The sequence below is a fragment of the Elephas maximus genome, chromosome 12, assembly GCF_024166365.1.
Source record: "Elephas maximus indicus isolate mEleMax1 chromosome 12, mEleMax1 primary haplotype, whole genome shotgun sequence".
In the NCBI taxonomy this organism is placed as follows: domain Eukaryota; kingdom Metazoa; phylum Chordata; class Mammalia; order Proboscidea; family Elephantidae; genus Elephas; species Elephas maximus.
Window position 1 is genome coordinate 85,008,537 of NC_064830.1, and position 21,029 is coordinate 85,029,565.

The 21,029-nt window shown below is 42.0% G+C and overlaps 1 protein-coding gene across 13 annotated transcripts in view; it reads left to right on the forward strand.

The window, feature by feature from the left end:
- The window catches only part of TNRC6A (trinucleotide repeat containing adaptor 6A), a 237,836-nt gene extending 218,848 nt beyond the window's left edge, over positions 1–18,988 (forward strand). For all 13 annotated transcript variants that reach the window (XM_049903449.1, XM_049903454.1, XM_049903460.1 and 10 more), the window contains 7 exons: positions 5,640–5,798; positions 6,456–6,596; positions 10,440–10,547; positions 12,111–12,332; positions 14,833–14,903; positions 15,509–15,648; positions 16,168–18,988. In XM_049903449.1, the coding sequence (XP_049759406.1) occupies positions 5,640–5,798; positions 6,456–6,596; positions 10,440–10,547; positions 12,111–12,332; positions 14,833–14,903; positions 15,509–15,648; positions 16,168–16,543 (1,217 nt within the window). In that variant the 3' untranslated portion in view covers positions 16,544–18,988. The remainder of the gene's footprint in view (positions 1–5,639; positions 5,799–6,455; positions 6,597–10,439; positions 10,548–12,110; positions 12,333–14,832; positions 14,904–15,508; positions 15,649–16,167) is intronic.
- Positions 18,989–21,029: the final 2,041 nt, after the last annotated feature.

A 21,029-nucleotide genomic window follows, 5' to 3' on the forward strand; every position in this document is an offset into this window, starting at 1 on the left:
TCAGCGACCCCTTAGAAATCCCACAGGGTGTCTACTGTGTCCTGTAGGGTCGCTATGAGTTGGAATCAACTCAGTGGCAATGGGTTTTTTGGTTTTTTTTTTTTTTTTTTTTAATCCTTATGCTAGTACCAAACTTGATTACTGTAGCTTTATAGTACATTTTGAAATTGGGATGAGTATTGGCTTTCCATTTCTGCAAAAAAAAAAAAAAAAAAACTTGCAATTTTGATTAAGGATTGCTTTGGGTAGTATTGACACCCTAACAATATTAAGTCTCCTTCTGAGCATGGGATGTCTTTCCATTTATTTAGGTCTTCTTTATTTTTTTTCAGCACTGCTTTATAGTTTTTAGCATGCAAGTCTTTCACTTTCACCTCCTTGGTTAAATTTATTCTTATTTTATTCTTTTGGATGTTGTTGTGAATGGAATTGTTTTCTTAATTTTTTAGATCATTCATTGTTGGTTTATAGAAACGCAACTGATTTTTTTTGTGTGTTGATCTTGTAACCTGTGACTTTACCGAATTCACTTATTAGCTTTAGTAGCTTCTTTGTAGATTCTTCAGGATTGAATATCTTCAGTTGAATATTTTTGTATATAAAGAATCATGTCATCTGAGAATAGTTTTACTTCTGCCTTTCCAGTTTGGACACCTTTTATTTATTTTTCTTGCCTAATTTCTCTAGCTAGAAATTCCAGTGCAATGTGAAAGTGAGCATCCTTGTCTTGTTCCTTCATCATGGAGTGTGATCTTTGCTGTGGGCTTTCCCATAAATGTTTATTGAGTTATTTCCCTTCTATTCCTAGTTGAATATTTTTTGTCATGAAAGGGTGTTGGATTTTGTCAAATGCCCTTTCTGCATCAATTGAGATGATCATGTGGTTTTCCTCCTTCGTTCTGTTAATGTGGTTTATTACATTACTTGATATTCTTATATTGAATCACCCTCGCATTCCTTGGAGCCCTGGTGGCGCAGTGGTTAAGCACTTGGCTGCTAACCAAAAGGTCGGTGGTTCAAACCCACCACTGGCTTCATAGGAGAACGATGTGGCAGTCTGCTTCTGTAAAGGTTACATCCTCGGAAACTCTGTGGTACGGTTTCTGCTCTGTCCTACAGGATTGCGGTGAGTCAGAGTCAGCTGGACGGCACTGGGTTTTGGTTAGTTTGGTTGCATTCTTTGGATAAATACCACTTGATCGAGGTGTATAACCCTTTAAATATACTGTTGGATTTTGTCTGCTTATATTTTGTTGAGGATTTTTTATCAATATTCATAAAGTATATTGGTCTGTAATTTTTTTCATTGTATCTTTCTTGGTCTGGCTTTGGTGTCAGGGTAATGTTGGATCATAGAATGAGATAGGAAGTATTGCCTCCTCTTCTATTTTTTGGGATGAATTTAAGAAGGATTAATGTCAGCTCTTCTTTAAATGTTTGGTAGAATTCTCCAGTGATGCCATCTGGTCCAGGACTTTTCTTCGTGGGGAGATTTTTAATTCTTGCTTCCCCCGGTCACTTGGGAGCTCAGAGACCGGCTAAACTGGAGGATTGCCCCTTTTCAGTCCTTCAGGGAGCCCTCAGACAGTTTAAAAGAGACACACAACAATCCACCAAGTGAATGCAAGAAGTCTGTTCTGTGCACTCCAGGATCAGAGAATATTCCCGTCTCTGAGAGCATGGTTTGCATTCTCCCACCCATTGCAGTTACAGCTGCCTAGAAATTGGAAAGGGGGAAGGCCATTGACGGTATAAAGAAAATTTTTTTTTTTTTTTTTTTTACCGTTTACAAGTTGCCTTTTTCTCGATTTCACATTCATCTAGTTGCTACAGCTCTCCGATTACTTTTTAAAGATCTTACAGAGCTGTTTCTTCTGATCTTTGGTTGTTTTCCTTGGTAATAGCATCAGGGAGAAGGAGGCATAGAACTGCTCAGGCTGCCGTCTTCTGGGAGTCTCCTACCTGTTGAATTTTATCTTGAAACTTTATTTGACTAAACTTGGCTTAGAGGTCAGCTTTCTACATTGTACACGTTGGACTGATGGTTAAAGGTAAAATTGTCATGTAACAGGAAACATTGAACCATGACTCAAACAGTCCTTAATTCTAAGTTGAATTTGCCACTCACCAGTGTATCACATTTGGAATTTTTTGTTAAGGGTGAGAATAAGGAGTTGAGACGATGGAAAATGGTCAAAATAAGCATGAACTTTGGAGTCTAGACTGAGCTCTGCTACCAGTTAGCTACAGGCAGTAGCTTAACCTCTTTCAGCCTCAGGCCCCCTATTTCTGTGACTGGAATAATAATAGTACCTGTTTGGATGTTTTGAAGGTGAATGAGGCACTTAAGCACTAGAAGAGGGTTAGACACAGAAGTGGTCAGTTGGTCCTTAGCCATCTTACCTCACTAAATGCCCTCTTGTCTGCCTCTAAGACAAAGATGTTTCTCCAGTGTCAGTCCATCTTTATTAGCTTTAACTAATCCTACCAGGTAAGTTTTACGTTTCATTTTTCTGATGTTTTGTCATACATTGAAATCATAGAACATAATCAGACCCTAGCTGCTGCTTGTATCAAACCTATCTCACTTTTAATACAAAGTGAAGTTTTAATAAGTGGACATTTTTTCTTACTAAAAAAAAATTGAATACTTTTGTCATCTCAGGCTCTTGCATAAGAATTTGTCACCTGAAATTTGGCAATTATGCTATTAAACTGTATTACTTGCAGCTACTACTTTATATCTTACTTCATTCCCAAGTGGTTTGGATTCAGCTTACAAAAAAGGTAATTCACTCAGATAAAAATAGCTAGATGAGGAAGCCAGAGCAGAGGGGGAAATGGAAATGATGGAGAAACAAAGTTACCTCAGGGATAGGGGAATACCCAGCAGTGACTGGCATGAGACCCAGCTCTGCCATCTCTAAGTAACTGATGTAGAAGCTTGGATGTTGTAACTTGCAACCACGGGAACCTTTGTTTTGGGATGAAATGAGACTAAAGCAACATTCAGGCCACTGCTGTGTTTTATCAGAAGTGCATAGCTGGAAAGCTGTGAACCAGGGTTTTTCTTTACAACCTTCTCAAACCTGTCAATGAATGGAAGTCACTGGTTTTTCCTTTTTCACCCTTACTCTTCCCCATGTTGCTAAAATGTACTTCTTCCTCCTTCTGTCAAATTAGTGAAGTCAGAAACCTAAGACACAGCCTTTTTTTTTTTTTTTTAATAATATAACATACCATACAATTTACTCTCTCGTAGTCTAGAATTCTGTGACTTTTAGTATATTCAGGGTTGTATATCCATCACTACAATCAATTTTTGAATATTTTCATTAATGTGAAAAGAAGCCCCGTACTCCTTAACCAGCACCTCCCAATTCTCTCATCTCTGCAGCCCAAGGCAACTACTAATTTACTTTTTGTCTCTATAGATTTTCCTATTCCCAACATTGCATATAAATGTAATCATTTAATATGTGATCCTTTGCAACTGGCCTCCTCGCCCCGCTTAGCACAGCGTTTTCAAGATTTATCCATGATGTAGCATATTACCAGTACTTCAGTCTTTTTATAGTTGAATAATACGCTATTTTATGGCTATATCACATTTTGTTAATCCATTCATCAGTTGATGGACATTTGGATCTCACATTCTTGATTCCTTCCTTCCTTCAACTTCCATGTCCAATCCATGTGTAAATAGTGTCCGTTCTACTTCCAAAATATATAGTGTATGTGTCCATTATCTCTTACCACCTCAGCAGCCTCAGATGATCTTCCTTTTTCCAGGCTTGCTTCCCTTGCTTCGAATCCATTTTCCACACTGCGGTAAAGCGAACTTTATTACTTCCCTTCTTAAAACACTTTAATATAAAAGAACCCCTTATTGTGCGTTCCATAGCCCTGCGTGAGGATGTTACAAAGTCGGATGCGTTTGAGGAACAGACATACAAATGTGTGCAGAGGTGGCTGGGCATAGGCCAGTCTGGAGTCCTAGGGCCAATGGCTAACCAGAGCATACACATCGCACCCCTGGGCCTTTGAATTCCGAACGTTAAAACAAGACAAACTTGGTCATCCCTGCCCTTCAAGGTTAGGGCTCCACTCCTTAATGTTATGTACTGTCTCACTTCCTGTTTTCTAGACACCATGGTTTTGGAAGGTCTTTCAGTTCCTCACACATGCCAAGCTATTTTCCTCCTCACGTCTTTGCTCAAACTGTCCCCATTGCCTAGATCTCTTCCTCCAACCTGTTACATGCTATCTCTGCCCCTCCTCGTCACACACTGTCTCCTTCTCAGTTTACTTTTTTTTTTGTCTTTCTCTCCGGTTAGAATATAGTGTCACTGAGGGCAAGGACCCTGGTTGTCTTACTTTTCTATCTACAGCATTTGGCACAGCAGCTGAAACTCTTCTAATGAGTGAATGATGTGTTTTACTTCTTCTATGAAGCAGTAGTCATTTTAATATGTGTTTAAAATGGCTGTTTTCAGTTTGGAGAGTAAATCATAATCTAAGAAAATAAATGATTGTTTCTAACTGAGATTAAGCTGTTTTCATGGATTTCACACTCATCTTGTTAACACATATTTTCAATGCTGTGTTATCACAAGTGGCTGAAGTACAGTGTTATTGTCGTCGTTAGTTGCCGGGTTGATTCAGACTCATGGTACCCCCATGTGTGCAGAGTAGAACTGCTCAAATATAAGGTAGACTTAGAAATAGCCTGATGAGAGAGAATGTCCGTTTCTTTTTATTATGTGTATATCCTGGATATACATGAATACACAGTTTCCTGGATTCTGGGATATGGTTCTTGCCACTCATGCTGTTCCTTACCACAATCCTTTCTTCACCACAGTTCTTTCTTCCTCCCTCCAGTGCTGCTCATTGACCCCAAAACATGAATCTCAACAAAGGGGTCACTGTGCTTTTTCTCAGTTTAGGCCAAAATACAATGTTTTAGTAAGTTAGAAATAATTTTGTACTCATATTCTGGTCACTTATTGTTGATGGTTGTGTTCCTCATATCCTTCTTGTAATGAAATACCTGAAATGGTAATTGCAGGCTATACCTGCTCCTCAGTTACCAACTGTCTCATTATGTGACATGTGTTTACAACAGTAAAAAGTCTCCTATCTGGCTAGTTGGCGCATCAACATCATAGGTTTGACAGTAACAATTGCCAGGGTGCGAGGCGAGAGGTAACGCTGGCTGTGATGGTTAAGGTTATGTGTCAGCTTAGCTGGGCCGTGATTCTCAGTGGTTTGGCAGTTATGTAATGATGTCATTTGCCATTTATGTAGTGAGTTAGTTATCCTTCATTTTGTGATCCTATATGGTCATCCTTCATTTTTACATAATGCCAATTTCACGTAACGACCTGGTCTTTGGAACCTAATCATGTTGATTAGCCAGGAGAGGGTGTATTTTTTAAGCAGTGAAACTCTTTTTTTCAAATGAAGAGAGTTAAAAATGGACCTCTGAGCTCTCCTATCTCCTTATATCTTCGCATAATCTATAGAACACAGTTGAACCCAGAGATCTAATAGAAAGTTGTCTTATAATTGAGAAACTACAAGAATAGATTCCATAGTGTATTTTGCATTTGTTTCACCATCATCTTTCTTTTTAGGTGCTATTTCAAGTGGTTTCAGGCTGGAAGAATCTCCATTTGTTCCCTATGACTTTATGAACAGCAGTACTTCACCAGCCAGTCCTCCGGGTTCAATAGGAGATGGCTGGCCACGTGCCAAATCGCCTAATGGCTCTAGCAGTGTTAATTGGCCACCAGGTAAAATGCTAACTGCTTCTTTTATGACAGTATGTTTCCATTAAGGTATTCTTACATCTGGACTCAATTAGCTAGTGATTTAGTCCAATTCTGTGTTGTTGGATTGATTTATGCTAGATCAGAAAGATTGTAGAAATGACAAATGAAAAGTTGAACATAAAGTCTTGGGCATATGAGTGTATTTGGTGTGTTAGCAGTGCCATTATGCTCCATACAGTGAAGGCAGGATGGGTCCCATTGACCAGCTTGAAGGATAATATTAAAAAATCTTAATTCATAGAGCCTGTTCATCTCTTTAGGAACTAACTTGACAGTATCTTCAGTTGTATTGGGGAATTATCAGAAATGCAACTGGCCCGCTTTGTCCTACACAAGTTGCTATCGCTTTGAGATTTGTCATAAAGCACTTTAAAATGTTTGTGTTTAAAAATAAACGGGAAGAGATGATTTCAGTTATATAAACTTTCAGGGTACATTATTCATAAAGAACAGTTTATATTGTACTAGCTGTGTTACTGAACCAGACTCTTGGGATTTTAGTATAAGTTGGAAAATATTTGAGAGTTGCATAGCTTTAAGAAAAAAGTTCTGCATATTTAATAATGCATTTTGAAATGATAATTAAGCTTTGAACTAATTTAAAATTTTTCTTTCCAGAATTTCGCCCTGGTGAACCATGGAAAGGTTATCCAAACATTGACCCCGAAACTGACCCTTACGTCACTCCTGGCAGTGTCATAAACAATCTTTCAATTAATACTGTGCGGGAAGTTGACCACCTCAGGGACAGGAACAGTGGTATGTAGGAGGGCACAAGGCGGAATTCTGGATATTTAAGAATGTCTCAAAGCAGGTGTGAAACTTTCAGCAGCAGAAGTCACACCAGCATTACAGAGCATGTCACACCCAAAGGAATCATGAAAATGAAAACAGAATTCTCCTTAATTTTCCCATAGTTGATTCTTTAATATGGCCATTTTTAAAATGATGAGGCTTTATTGTCTTATCATTGGATGTGGTAACAGTTAATACAAAGGACCAGTAGCATTTGTTTTCCATTAATCATGTTTATAAATTCTGGATACTGAAGGCCTTTGATCTGGAGTGGCAATTAGGCTTTCTTTGTCTCCCAAAAGTATAAAAAGAAGACCAATCAATGTAAGGGTCGCTGCAGTCCAGATGCACTTTTAACGTAAAAATTTAATTTAAAGAAAATCCTCATATTTTCTACCACATGGTTATTTTTCACCATAAACATTTGCATGCATGATTGTGCACTAGAGAAAGGTAAATGAAGTGAATGAAAATCTTTTCTTGGTTTCTGTGACACATATCCTTTCATCTCTCTCTTTAAATAGTTGATAAAGAAATTGTGACACAGCATATTAAATATATTATCTGTTAAACAAGTGTTTGCCACGTCACAGTGGTAAGAAAAGAATCCTCCTCATTCTCAAACAGCCAGATTTAACAGACAGCTGATGGAAGTCATCGAGGTGCTAATTTCCCAGGAGAAAAGGGGGTCAGGGCCAACTGATAATGGAAGAACCCGATGGCTTGCAGGCACAAGGGTTTTATCTTGTTTTTTTTTTTAAAGGAGGTACTGGTAGACCTGTCAGAGAGAAAGGAGGGAAACAGGACCCTGCTGCCTCTTCTTTTCCTTGACTCAGGGTGAACTGGGGAAGAAAGACAAGACGCCACACTGGCCAGGGATGCCCCACTAGAGCTCCATTTCAGACAAAAACAGACATCTTATGTGGCATGATAGCAAGTTACTTACTTCACCAGATCATTATTTTGTTTCTTTTCTTTGTAAAGCTCTAATTTGAAGTGGATGTTTATTTGAAGACCTCCAGTTTTTAGCTGATTTTAAAGATAGTGAATAGGATTTGTTCTTAAAGTCTTTGATTCTGTATCTGCAGCCTTAGTGTGGGCCAAACTATTCCTTTCTTGCCTCAAGGTGGCACCAGTTTATTTCATATTTAACTTGATTGTGGCATGTGATTGTGCCCTACTGGGACGGAAAAGCTACAAGTTGGGAGGTGTTTCTGACAGACAGGAAGTGTAAACCAGTAGCTACCATCTCACCTGATGTGATTGAAACCGGTAGCTGATTAATTGAAGAGGTCAGTTGTAGGAGGGAATCATAGTAAATTATACATCATGTCCTGAGCATTTAATTTTAACTTCAATGTATATTAATTTGCCAGTATTTTGATATAAGTCATGGCCTTTTCTTTGGAGTATTAATCAGGTGATTGGTGTTGCCTAGTGTCTTTCTTGCATAAAGTAAAACCGTAATACAATGTCTCTATCAGTTTCAATTTCTTTAAAGTAGAAAGGAACTTAAAGGTATATTTGGGAAGCAGTCTAAGGGTAAAATCCTTCCAGATCTTTGGTTTTTCCTTCATATTTGTTATAACTACCCATCCTGTGCCTAATTGATACCAGATTTTTTTTTTCAATAAAATATTTCTGTAATCTTCAGCTTAGTGTCCATGTATGCACCTCTTTTTACTTGAGTATTGAGTGATTTTCCGTATAGAGAGCGTCTAATGTGGTGAGAGATGAAAGAGATGCTGTTATTCTGCCTCTAGAATAGATTATACCTCCTTGCAATGAGGTACATGGGGGCTGAGAGTCTGGTGAAGTCCGTCAGAGAAGGACTTTGACCAGTAAGGGGCAGATGGCGAGCAGGGGTTAGTAGACGGGACAGTTTTAGAGTGGTAACAGTATGGCTTGCGAGTCCAGTGTCTGGAATTTTAGCCCAGATTATTCCACTAACTGTGACCCTGGGCCATTGCTTCCTGATCTAAAAATGTAGGAGTTGGGGAAGATCTTGAAGATCCCTTGTGGCTCTGAAATGGTTTAATTCCATGAGGTAAAAGAGAAATGCTGAAAAGGAAATCCACCTCTTCGGAAGGGTTGCCCTCTATTCTCTTCTGCCAGCCCAGGTTGGTAGAGTACTTTTCTACCGCTTCATGTCCACACACACACTCTTGGTTGTATTTCCTCTCACCTCATTCCAGATTAGTGGTAGAGTGTGAGCTGTCTGGTGTGGGTGTCCAGGGGCGTGCCTGGCAGGCTTCCGAGGTGCTCTGAATCTCTGAGCCTCACCATTCTAGGCTTGCTGCCTTATAAGCATTCACTCTCTTTCTAGCCCTCACTTGCACCAGTTAACTCTTGTCATAGGAAGTTCCCTGGGAGAAACTTCTCTGGGCTAACCTGGGGTCTGTGAAGAACAGTGAGTCAAAGCTACCCATGGGAGTATTTTATTGCTGTCTGTCTGGGGTGGCACATAGCCTAGAGGGAAGTGCAGCTTTATCAGAAGGAGCTTCAGGGAAGGTAGGTCTGAGGCAGCCCTCCAGTAGTAAGAATGTGTTCATTAGTATTACAGCAGATGATTGTATCTCTTTAGTGCTTTTCTGAATAGCCTAGACATCAAGTATATTTCAGAGACACATTTGATCAGTGCAGGCTGGTGTGTGTATTGTTGCATATCATTGTCTTAGCTCAGGTCCCGCCGTTTCTTACATAGAGCCTCCTCACTGTTGCCCAAATGATTTTTTCCTACACACAGATGTGATTATGACATTTCCCTGCTTGAAAACAGCTTCTTACTGGCTCCAGGATGAAATACAAAGTTAAAGTAACTTAGACCAACCCTTATAGTCCGACTCCCTTCCATCTTCTAGTCTCTTTCTGCCCCGCTCTTTCTTTCTTCCCCATGTCCTATTGATCTTCCTTGCATCCTTCTCTCCAACCACACCTTGCTGTTTCTCTAAAACACTGTAATCTTCAAGCAAGGGCCAAACTTGGTCATGTTCCTGTTGGCTGCTATACTTAGCATGATACCTAGTATCTTAGAGATACTTTCTCTCTGCTTCATTGAATGAGTCAGAGAGCGAGAGACCATCTGGGAAAGGCTAATTCAGGTGAAAGGAACCAAACAAAATTATGAGTAGCTGTTACATGTTTGTGAAACAGTGAAAAACCCAGACTGCGGGGCAGCCTGGGAAAATTAGGAAATTATAGAAGGTTCTAAAAGTCAAGAGAGGAGTTTAGATTTAATATTAAAGGAAGTAAGAAACCACTGAAGATTCTGAGTTGGAAGAATCAACATTTAAAGTGGGTAATCTGCGCGTGGTGGGCAAAATGGATTTGAGTGGGAAACCAGTTAGGGAGTGGTCGTAGTGATCCAGGTAAGGGTCAATTCTGGAGCTAAGCTAGAGTAATGATCAAGTTGATTTAAAAAAAAAAAAAGAAATGGGAAGAAATAGTAGGTCTTGGAGACTGGATATGGGTCTTGATGGAGAAGGATGAAGACCTAGTAGACCTAGGAGAGCCAGGGGTTGTCACTTATCTCTGTTGCTACAGCTAGTTGTTAGAGTATATTCTCATGGAGAGTTGTAGGAAAACAGGGAGCCATGGTAAAAACAGTTAGCAAGCCATCTCTGAGCATGCTTTTGAAGGCAGGAAGGAAGGTGCAGTCTTCGGTACAGTCTGTTTCCCTCATTGTACCTGTTTCCTTTTTCTTGTGGCATGCTGTTAAGTTTCACCTTCGCTCGATGTTTTTGCTTATTTTTAAATGCCGTGTCCTTGGTTCTGGTGCATGACTAATTGGACTCTTCCCCCATGTAGGGTCATCCTCATCCTTGAACACCACGCTGCCTTCAACTAGTGCCTGGTCATCCATTCGTGCCTCCAACTACAACGTTCCCCTCAGCAGTACAGCACAAAGCACTTCAGGTGGGTCACACCCTGACCTTGCCAAGGTCCATCTCAGAAGAAGGAAGGAATTTAGTTACAACCAGTGGCTGTGGATTCTTTTTTATTCCCTCTTTTTTTGGGGAAGTTGAGAGAATATATTTGTGAGGCCTTTTAACACCATTGTCCCTTTTTGCACTTAGCAGTCATCTACTAAAATAATCAGTTTTCACCAAAGTGCTTTCTCTGATCTGAGAGCCATTTCAGGCCTGTAATTAAATTTAATCGCTCAAAGCAGTTCTCATATTATCCGTGATGAAGGACCTTTTTGTAAAAAAAATTTCAACCCTCACAGACTGATACATTTGTAAAATAAAGCAAACATGAATTTTGAACGGCTAGCACAATAATTACCGTATTTTTAACACAAATAACACGCACCTTCTACATTTGTTTGCCAACTGCACCCTCCCCCTGCGAGGTATTTTCATAAGCACACTATGCTAATTTTTTTTACAGCAACATGTAAAAAAAAAAAAATTGGCATAGTGGCGCTTTTGAAAATAACCCTGAGGGTGGAAGGTGCAGTTGGCATACAAGCGTAGAAGGCATGCGTTATTTGTGTAAAAATACGGTACACACTTGAGAATTATGGCAATGTCAAATTACTGCCAAAGTTCATAGCTGCTTACTCTGAATTTTTACACTCATTTTGTCACAGAGTAGCAGTGGACAGTGTGTTGTGGCCAGTCCACAACCACACTTTGAATGGCACTGACCTAAAGGACATGCACTTTGTGAGACAGTGAAAAATAAATGGACGATGATGGAAGTATAAAATCTCCCATCCTTTTCTGTTCCCCTCATGTTTTTCAGCATTATTTTTGACTTAGTTTACTGTGTTCCTGATCTCTGCACACCCCCTAAATTACTCCCCTTATTTATGAGGCAACCCCATATCAGGGAAAAAAAAAATTTTTTTTTAAGCCAGATGGACTAGGTTTCAGTCTTGGCCCTCCATTTAATAGGCCCCATAGGCAAGTCACTTAACCTCTCGGATCCTCAGTAAATTGTGTGGCGCAGAAATACCGCATGGCAGGAGCCTAGCAGCCCAGCAGTTGGCACCAAGGAGGCACCTGGCCAATATCTGCTGGGGTCACACCTTGAGTCAGGTCAACTTTTGTAGGCTTTTTTTCCCCTCCATGATTAAGCAACAAAGTTCTAAAATCTCTTCAGTGACTTATGTGACTGTGCTGAGTGACTCAAGTATGGTTATTAAGGTAAGGAGTTAACTGCTGTTGTAGAGCACTTCAAAGCAGTGGTTTTTGTGTGATTTCAATGAGAATTTTGGGCACTGGATTAAGAATCTTAGGTCGTAAAACTGTAAATAGCGGACAAGTGGTCTGAGTGTTTTTGGCAGGGAGGATGTTTCCTTTTGATTTTCTGTTTTTCTTTGCAGTTTAGCTTGATTTGGGGGTTTTTAATTATGTTTCTTTTTGCTTGTTTTTCTGTTAGTGGGTGGATGGATGTTATCATTATTTAAATTTTCTGTTTTCTGAAAACATTCTCTCCCCCCAACCCCAAACTCTTCTTTCCTTTGAGTAGCCAGAAATAGTGATTCCAAATTGACATGGTCTCCTGGTTCAGTTACAAACACCTCTCTGGCTCATGAACTGTGGAAGGTCCCTTTGCCACCTAAAAACATCACTGCTCCGTCCCGCCCACCTCCGGGACTGACTGGTCAGAAGCCACCCTTGTCTACATGGGATAATTCTCCCATTCGTGTAGGTGGAGGATGGGGAAATTCTGATGCCAGATATACCCCAGGTAAGATGAAATACATGGATGATTTCATATGGTTTATTTGCTGAACTAACCGGTGCCAACAGTCTAGTTTAACAAAGACCTAAAGAGTAGGTGATGACATTATCCTCAGTGAAGCGGAATGAGAGCGCAAGGGACCATATGCATTGTTATCTTCTGCAGTTTCCGTGTGTTTGAGTCTTAACCCGGTTTACTTAAGCACATTTACCCAAAGATTACAACATTCATTGATAAAGTTAACAGAATGGGGATCTCCTTATTCTTCTCCTTTCTTTCAAGAAGTTCCTCAAGAGTAGATACTGAAATCTGTAGTAACTTCCTACTCATAGCAGGCTTGCAGAATAACACCATGTCACACAGAGTGAAAAAAAAACCTGTTGCCATCAAGTCACTTCTGACTTACGGTGACCCCGTTTGTTAGAGAGTAGAACTGAGCTCCATAGGGTTTTCTTGGTTGTGGTCTTTAGAGAAGCAGATCAGGCTTTTGTTCTGCAGCACCACTGGGTGGGTTTGAACTGCCAATCTTGAGGTTAGTGGTCAGGTGCAAACCATTTGTGCCACCCAGCAGAAGGTGTTATTTGGCAAGGCTGGGGAAGGTAGGAGCAGCCCATCTGGGCCTTGAAGAGTGGGGCTTGTTGGGGTGATAACTTCACCTATACTTGGGATGCACATATAGCTTATTATTTAAACAGAAACATTTGAGAGTGAAAGTGGGTGCCACTGATCATACAGGGCCAACAGGCATAAGCCAGACTGGCCCAGGAAAACAGGACAAATATTCCTCTGTCTGTACTCAGTCTGTAAATGCCTGGTGCTGGGTTTGCACTGGCATCGTGTTCTTCTGCTCCCTTCTACCAGTTCTACTAGAAAATATGGTCTTATTCCTTCACTCTATCTTAAAACCTACCAAACATTCGTCTCTAAGCTGAAAATGGGTAAGAAAACCTGACTAACATTTTGTGATCTAATTTGTCATTTCTGATCTTTAGACAGGTGATTGGTGGCAATAAAATTTACTGAGTTTTTTGGGTTGAAAGTTTTAATTAAGTGAAAAGAATACCTGAGTCCTTCTCAAACTGTTAAATGCAAAGGCATGTCAGTGGTATCATGCGTAAGTGGTTCGTTCTGGTCACAGACATCTTCAGTGAGGGGAGATGAGAAAAGTTGGCAAGAGCTTAGGAGCCCACACTCTGGGTAGACAAGGAGGGCTGGTGGAGTTGAGTGGGATCTGCAAACCTGTAAGAGTACACAAAGCAGAGGGAGCAGCATGTGCCAAGACTCAGAACTAAGGAGGCTCAAGCGTCCCCTGCTAGAATTATTAGAGGATGGGGAGGTGGGGGGAGGCCAAGGTTCAGTGAGAAAGAGACTAGGCATGCGCCATGTTATGGGACAATCTCCCTGAACCACAGGAAAGTATCTGGATCAGGGCTTCAAACTGGTCCATTCAGGTTGGAACCCTTGCTGAGAATTTGCATTTCTAACAGGTTCCCAGAAAGTTATACAAAGAATCACTTAGGAATCTTGTAAAAAGTAGATTCTGATTCAGTATATTTGGAGTAGAGATGCAAATTCTCAGCAGGGGTTCAAACTGGACCAAACCAGTTCCAAGCCCTGGTTTGGCTGCTTTTCTTAGGACTAAGTTGCCTTTAAAGTGGTTGCAGAAAGGGGAGTGACTTGATCATGTTTCCAAGCTCCAGCAGCTGGGAGGAGAGTAGAGGGGGTGGGAGGCGCAGCAGGAGGGCCAGATGAAAAATTCTTGGAGTAGCCCAGACCAAAAATGAGACACCAGATGCTCCGTTAGCCCAGAACTGAAACCAGTCCCAAAGCTCACTTTTCAGACAAAGACTAGACAGGACTCATCTGGAAAGGAGGAGCGTGCTGTCACATTGTAGGATTGCAACTAATGTCACAAAACAATATGTTGCATGCATTTTTGTATGAGAAATTGACTTGAGCTGTAAACTTTCACCTAAAGCACAATTTAAAAAGGAAGAAAAAAAAAATGGTCTGGGCGATTTCAAGTTTTTAAAACAAATCCCCTTAAAACTTGATGCCTTGTGGAACACATGCACAAAATAATAAAACTGTCTGTTGTGTCAGGTACCTCAGATGATCACAAGCTGAGATCTTTCCCTATTTGGAGATAGTTTTAGATCTTTCCCCATTTGGAGATAGTTTTAGCTTATAAATGAGACGATTCCAGAAGGGTATGGCCTTTAGTGGCTTACTACCCTGCCCTGCTGTGTGATTAGCTGGGAGTCTTGCTGAGCCTGCTCTCCCCAAGGCAGAGCCACCTGTCCCAGGGGTTAGCACCTGGATCAGGGTGGGATGAGCCCATTCTGGGTCTAGGGAGAGGGTGTCCCATGTAGAAGTGCAAGTGAGTAGTCAAGGAAGCGAAGGAAGCCAGGTGTCAGGTGATCCTGCTGAAGAACTAATTTGACTGGAGTGTGTTTGTCCACAGGCTTGGAAACCTGACTCATCCTTTTCTCTCCTTGTTTCACAGGTTCCAGCTGGGGTGAGAGCAGCTCAGGGAGAATAACTAATTGGCTTGTTCTGAAAAACCTCACACCTCAGGTAAGAATACCAGGTACCCCGGTTTGTAGGGATACACCAGGGCAGGACCAAAGGTTTTCAGTCTTGTGTGAGTTTGGTCTCTAGATGTCTCGGGAAGGCTGGGGTCTGACCCAGTGGTTACCTGTTATCCACTGAGTGCGTAAGGGTAACCTAGGAAGCTGGCCAGAAATACAGATCCCTAGGCCTCACCTCAGAGACCTATCTCCTAGGTCTGGTCTAGGATCCGGGAATCTGCATTTTTATAAAGGCATGGGTATGGTCTTTAGACCATGTTGTGAAACTCTGGTCTGCTCTTTTGGATTTTTCTTAGCCTTGGACCCTCCCCACCCACAACCTCTGGAGGCCACCCCCTTTCCCCCCAGGGAGCGGTACCTTGCAGCAGGGGCAGTGCTAAGGAACTGAGGGCCTGGGGACTGTCCAGGAGTCTAGAGGCTTCAGAGCCTTGGCCCTGGGACCAGGGGAGGTGAGGAGCACCTTGCAGCAAGAACCAGTTACGAATGGTGTCGGAAGGACCTTGGGGAAGGGAGATAGGAGCAACATCCCAGCCTGGGACAACCTCCCTGGCTGGTCATGTGATTGACTGTTCTTCACCCTCCGTCTCCTAGATTGATGGCTCAACTCTGCGTACTCTGTGCATGCAACATGGCCCACTGATAACATTCCACCTGAACCTCCCACATGGAAATGCTTTGGTCCGTTACAGTTCAAAAGAAGAGGTAGTGAAGGCACAAAAGTCTCTGCACATGTAAGTTGGCCATTCTGCTCGTGACAACTTGAAAATGCCCCCACAATTTTTAGTTCAGGGCTCCCTCGGTTGTGGGAAGTGCATGTGTGAGCACATAGCTGGTGACACTGTGCCTGGCTCTGTGCCCGCAAATGGGGGTCCTGCCGTGAAAGCACGTTGCCAGCAGCTACAGTCCCACTGCATCCAGGGTTCCAAGATCAGTACTCACGAGGGGGAGTGTTACATCTGCTCAGGATGGCCCTAGAAAGTTCCTTAGATTGCCCATGGAAGATGAAAAACATCATCTTGGGACCCCACAATTTCGTGCATGGAAGCGGTTCCCTCTGGGCACAGCAGGCAGGGCCCACGAGAGCTCCAGGTACATGTGCGCCCTCTGAAGGGCAGGCACGCTGGCTAAATGGTGCCTTCCCTCTTTCTCCCCATTCCTCTCTTCCCGCCACTCCCCACCACTTTTGAATTAAGCAGACCCTTCCAGTCTGCCAAGTCTTCACCATGCTTGTTTGTGTCTCCCCCCTCCAGGTGTGTATTGGGGAACACTACTATTCTTGCTGAGTTTGCCAGTGAAGAGGAGATCAGTCGTTTCTTTGCACAAAGTCAGTCTCTGACCCCTTCTCCCGGCTGGCAGTCTCTCGGGTCCAGCCAGAGCCGGCTGGGCTCCCTCGACTGTTCCCACTCGTTCTCCAGCCGGACGGATCTCAATCACTGGAATGGTGCTGGGCTGTCGGGAACTAACTGTGGAGACCTTCATGGCACTTCACTCTGGGGGACCCCACATTATTCCACAAGCCTGTGGGGTCCTCCAAGCAGCAGCGACCCACGGGGAATTAGCAGCCCGTCCCCCATTAATGCTTTTCTTTCTGTTGACCACCTGGGTGGGGGTGGAGAGTCCATGTAACAGTGTAGATGTCGACTCACAAACTGTGACCTCAAGACGCGAAAGAAAGGAGCACTAAGTTGGGCTCGCAGCCTGCAGCCAGGGGCCACCTGTGGGAACAGCTATTCTCTGCACATTTTCCACTTTGTTTTCCCCAAAACATATCAGTTTGAATACTTGAATCATGCAGGCCAATATTATAATGTGAAAAGGTATCTATCTATTTACACTCCCAAATAGCGCCATACATGCTAAACCATAGAGAATGAGCTCCCTTGTGTATCTTCATCATGTTTAGCTTTTGGAATCTTCCCCCCCCCTTCTCTATCTCCCCCCCCTTTTTTTTGTTTTAATTTTTTGCAAAACCATTTTTTGGGCTGATAATGTATGAGCTTTTCACTTTGCACTGAATGGTGTTCTCTCCGGCTAACCGGCAGTGTGGGGGGGGCAGCTGTTCCAGTGTAAATGTTTACTCAAGGACGTTCTTCAAAGGTGTGCGCTCTCTACTATGCCTTGATGTCTGCCTACCTTATTGTGGTATTGTGGAGTTTAAAAGATCAAGTTATGATACTGACTTAGGATTATTAATGAAAGTATTGCACCAGTTCTTTCATGATGTAAAACTAAAGAATTTCGCTCTGCAGTTTGAAAAACTGTGGCCACAGCTGTGACTTGCAGCCCACCTGCCACCCAGGACGGGCCCTGCACTTTGAATAGGCTTTCCATTTTGTTTTGAAGGTTCCCATGTTGAACCTTCTTGTTTACAGATGTTTTTGTTTGTTTTTTGAGAAAAAAAAAAAAAAAATGTTTACTCTTTCATCATTTAAAAAAAAAAATTTAAAAGACAAAAAAAAAAAAAAAGGAGGATGATTTAAAAGATGCTTTCTATCTCTGGGAAAAAGGCGCAGCATTTGGCCATGTTCTTTTGTTTTTCTATTCCTGTCCTAAATCAAAGAGCATGGTTCTCAGGAAAACCAGTTCCCCAGTTAATAATAACAAAATAAAACAAAAAAAAAATAAAATAAAATAACTCCTTGTAGTTTCTTATAGGAATAAAAGAAAAACCCCAACTTTTAGCACTGATACTACGTATTGCCCTGTTAAAGAATTTTCTCTGCCAAAAAAAGAAAAACGCTTAAAGCTGGAGTTTGACATTCTGCTTTCAGACGCTGTCTTTTTATTAGTGAGTGATGATGGTTTGCTAATAATCAATAGGTAATAATTGTTTTTTGTAATCCCATCAAGTGGCTCTCTATGTTTCTGCTCTCTTGTGACTGTGTTAATGTTTAACTGTTGTACCTTAAAGCCGAGATCAGTAACTATGCATACTGTAACCAAGGTATTGGGCTTACAGAGTCGTTTGTTGTATAAAGAAAAAATTTTAAATGTTGTTGCAAAACTTAACGAGTTACACCATTTTTAAAATTTCTTTCTCCCCTCCCCCCTTTTCGTTTTGCCCACAAATGGTATTATAATGCTTGCTTAGTCAAAGAAGAGACTAAACAAGGGTAAAAATTTTAACAGCGCAGATTTGCCATCATTTCATTGCCTTGATTCTAACTGTTTGTGTCCTAAGATGCAAAAGAAGTCAGTGGCTTTTAACTGTTTACAAATAGAATGTGATTGTAAAATGTACAGTTTGGTTGTGTTTGAATTATGAAATTTCAGATATAATAAACCATGACTTTTTGGCTGCTCAACATTAATTGTCTCTTTTTTGTGAATTTATTTGTAGGCTCTTTTTTATAATGACAGTTTCAAAGTTGCCATGTATGAGGGTTCTCATAAAGCAACCAATTCAAAAATCTAAGCAAATATTTGAACATTTTATCCGAACTTATCCACAACTTCACCCTGAAATAATGTGAGAACAATGGGAAACTGTAGCTTGCTCCTTCCTACCCTCTTTGAGCATCTTTGGGATCTTGTTGCTCAAAACTCTTCTGTGACTTCATCTTCCCCACCATTTGTGCCCATCTCAAGCCTCAGCAAGAGATCGTTTGGAACATGAAGCTTAATGACTTGACAAGTGTACTAGTGTTAAACTCTCATACCTCTGTTACAAAACGAGAAATGCCACAACCTGGACTGGCCTTTTCTTCCCCTTCTCGGCCCTCACTTCTCACCGCAGGAGCTCTGGGGCAAAACCTGTGTATGTATTTCCGTGTATGACTACAAATCACGTTCCACCTTGCCAGGTGTAAGCTACTATTGTTGGACACCTTCATAGAAGCAAACGTTGTTCAATGCATTCAGTGTATATTGACTTCCATACTGGTTTTTCCAAAAACCAAAGGTAGCTTTGAAAAACCATGTCTGGAATTGTTTGGAACGTTAAGCTGATTGACCTTTTGGGGCTTTGAGTAGTATATAATTGACTTCATAAACTGCGTTAATTGTATTGTTAAAGTGTTTGGGAGTTTTTTGCGCTTGTTATGTGGAAATAAAGTGTTTGATTTAAAAAAAATTAAAAAGTGATTTTGGTTTTTGCCTAGTCCTTAAGTAAAACTGCTCTATTACCTAAGCCACTGTATTAAGTATTTCTTCACCTGTCGCAAACTGCCAGTGCCTTGGTCTAAGCCATCATCTCCCACAGACCGCTTCTAACGATGTCGTTCCCCTGGCTTAATACTCTCAGGACTCTCACCGCCTACAGGATTTGGCCTAAACTTTTGAACATGGCCAGTTCTACATTTCCAAATATACCTAACAGGGGCGTCACAGCTCCTGCTGCCATGGGGACATACTCTGGGCTCTGGACATCCTGAGTTAACTCTGCGTTCCAGGCTCTGCTCTCCTCCCCCGTGGGCCTGCCCTGCACTCCCTTAATCTCAGAGACAAGAGATGGCATCATCGAGGACAGCTCCCCTGTGCCCTCTTATCCCCATCAAGAGTGGACACCCCCTCCCATTGCTGCTAGCTACAGAAACGTGATCCTGTCTCTATCTCCTGGTACTGTGCTAGGCCACCAGATGACAAGCTCTTGCTCATCTCTGTAATCCATGTTGTCGGACATATTTGGAAGGAATATAGCTGTCCCCTGCTGACATCTGAGGACCAAAGATTGTGGTCAGGCCACATTGTTCAATTGTGAGGGTGAATGAACCAGGGAGTGAAGCTAAAATGGAGGTTGAACAGTGTGAGGATAGGGGTTGAGATGAAGGGAGATTTGAATGAGGCTGAGGGATGACAGATTGAGGCCACACTGAGCAAGTTGGCATAATGGTTGTCCCTCTTCTCCAAAGTTCAGGAGACCTTTTCCTGCTGATGCTTTGAGAGTGGATGTGAGCGTAGGGCTCTCTAGAGCCAGAACTGGAATCCAAATGAACCTTGAGGGCCCGTTACAGAGACTGGTCTTATGCCCTGGGGAAGTTACCTCTGAGTGGGCATATTTGCAAGGTCATGGAGGGGGTGGGGAGTAACAGTAAAAGTATGTTTAGGGCTGCACATGCCAAGGGGCGGGGAGTAACAGTAAAAGTATGTTTAGGGCTGCACATGGCAAGTGCCTTTTGTACTTCATCTCACCTAACTTTCAGAGCATCCCAGCCTGGCCCTAGAACAGAACAGAAAAGCCCTAGCACAGTTTCTCCAGTTGTCCACCAACGTATCCCTAAAGTAGGGTATCTGAGGGTAGAATTCTAGCTTTGCCTTCTTGGTTAAAACTGCACATGAACGTTGCATTCTACTCATCTACTTGTTTTAATCTAAAAATGATATTTTAAACAAAAAAAAATGAATTGTCGCCTTTTTTAAAAAAAAATCTGATGCTTTGGAAAGACGAGCACGGTCAGGACACACATTCTCCATTGTAAGAACAAGAACATTTGGGTGTCCCTGGCCTTTGGAGAATGGTGATTTCCCCATTCACTGATCCCAGCCTTGAGTTCACAGGCCCTGTCTGACCCTGTCCTGGCTATGTTGACCCAGTTGGTAGGAAAGCCTCCCAACCTGCTGGAGGCAGCAGCCCCTGACTCCAGGAGGCGCCAGCTTGGTTAGTGAGAAGCTGTACCCACATTACCAGCCAACTTCTAGGACAGGAAAAACGTAATGATCCCGGATGTAAGCAGTCTACAGACCCCCAAGTGTGGCGCTTGGGCCTCCACTAAAGTACTGTCATATTCCTGAACCACCTGGGTTTTAATTGACTAGTTTTTTTTTCCTTTATTAAATCAATTTCTTTACAAAGGGAAGTTGGTGCCATTATCATATACAAAGAAAACCAGTATCGCTTGCCATATGTAGAAGAGAAATAAATGTGTGCACACGCACACACACGCACACAAAAAAATCTGGGTAGAGACCTGTCAAAGTTAAAGACGGAGATTGGGAAGTGTTTAGAAAGTGCTAAAGAGGTGTTAAAGGCATGCAACCACCACTTGGGGACTTCCTGCCTGGGGTAGTCAGAGGGACTGCAAAGGGAGAGGTTTAATTTGTGTGACCTAACCAGTTAACCGGTTTCTGTCCAGTTGATCCCGACTCATAGCGACCCCATAGGACAGAGTGGAGC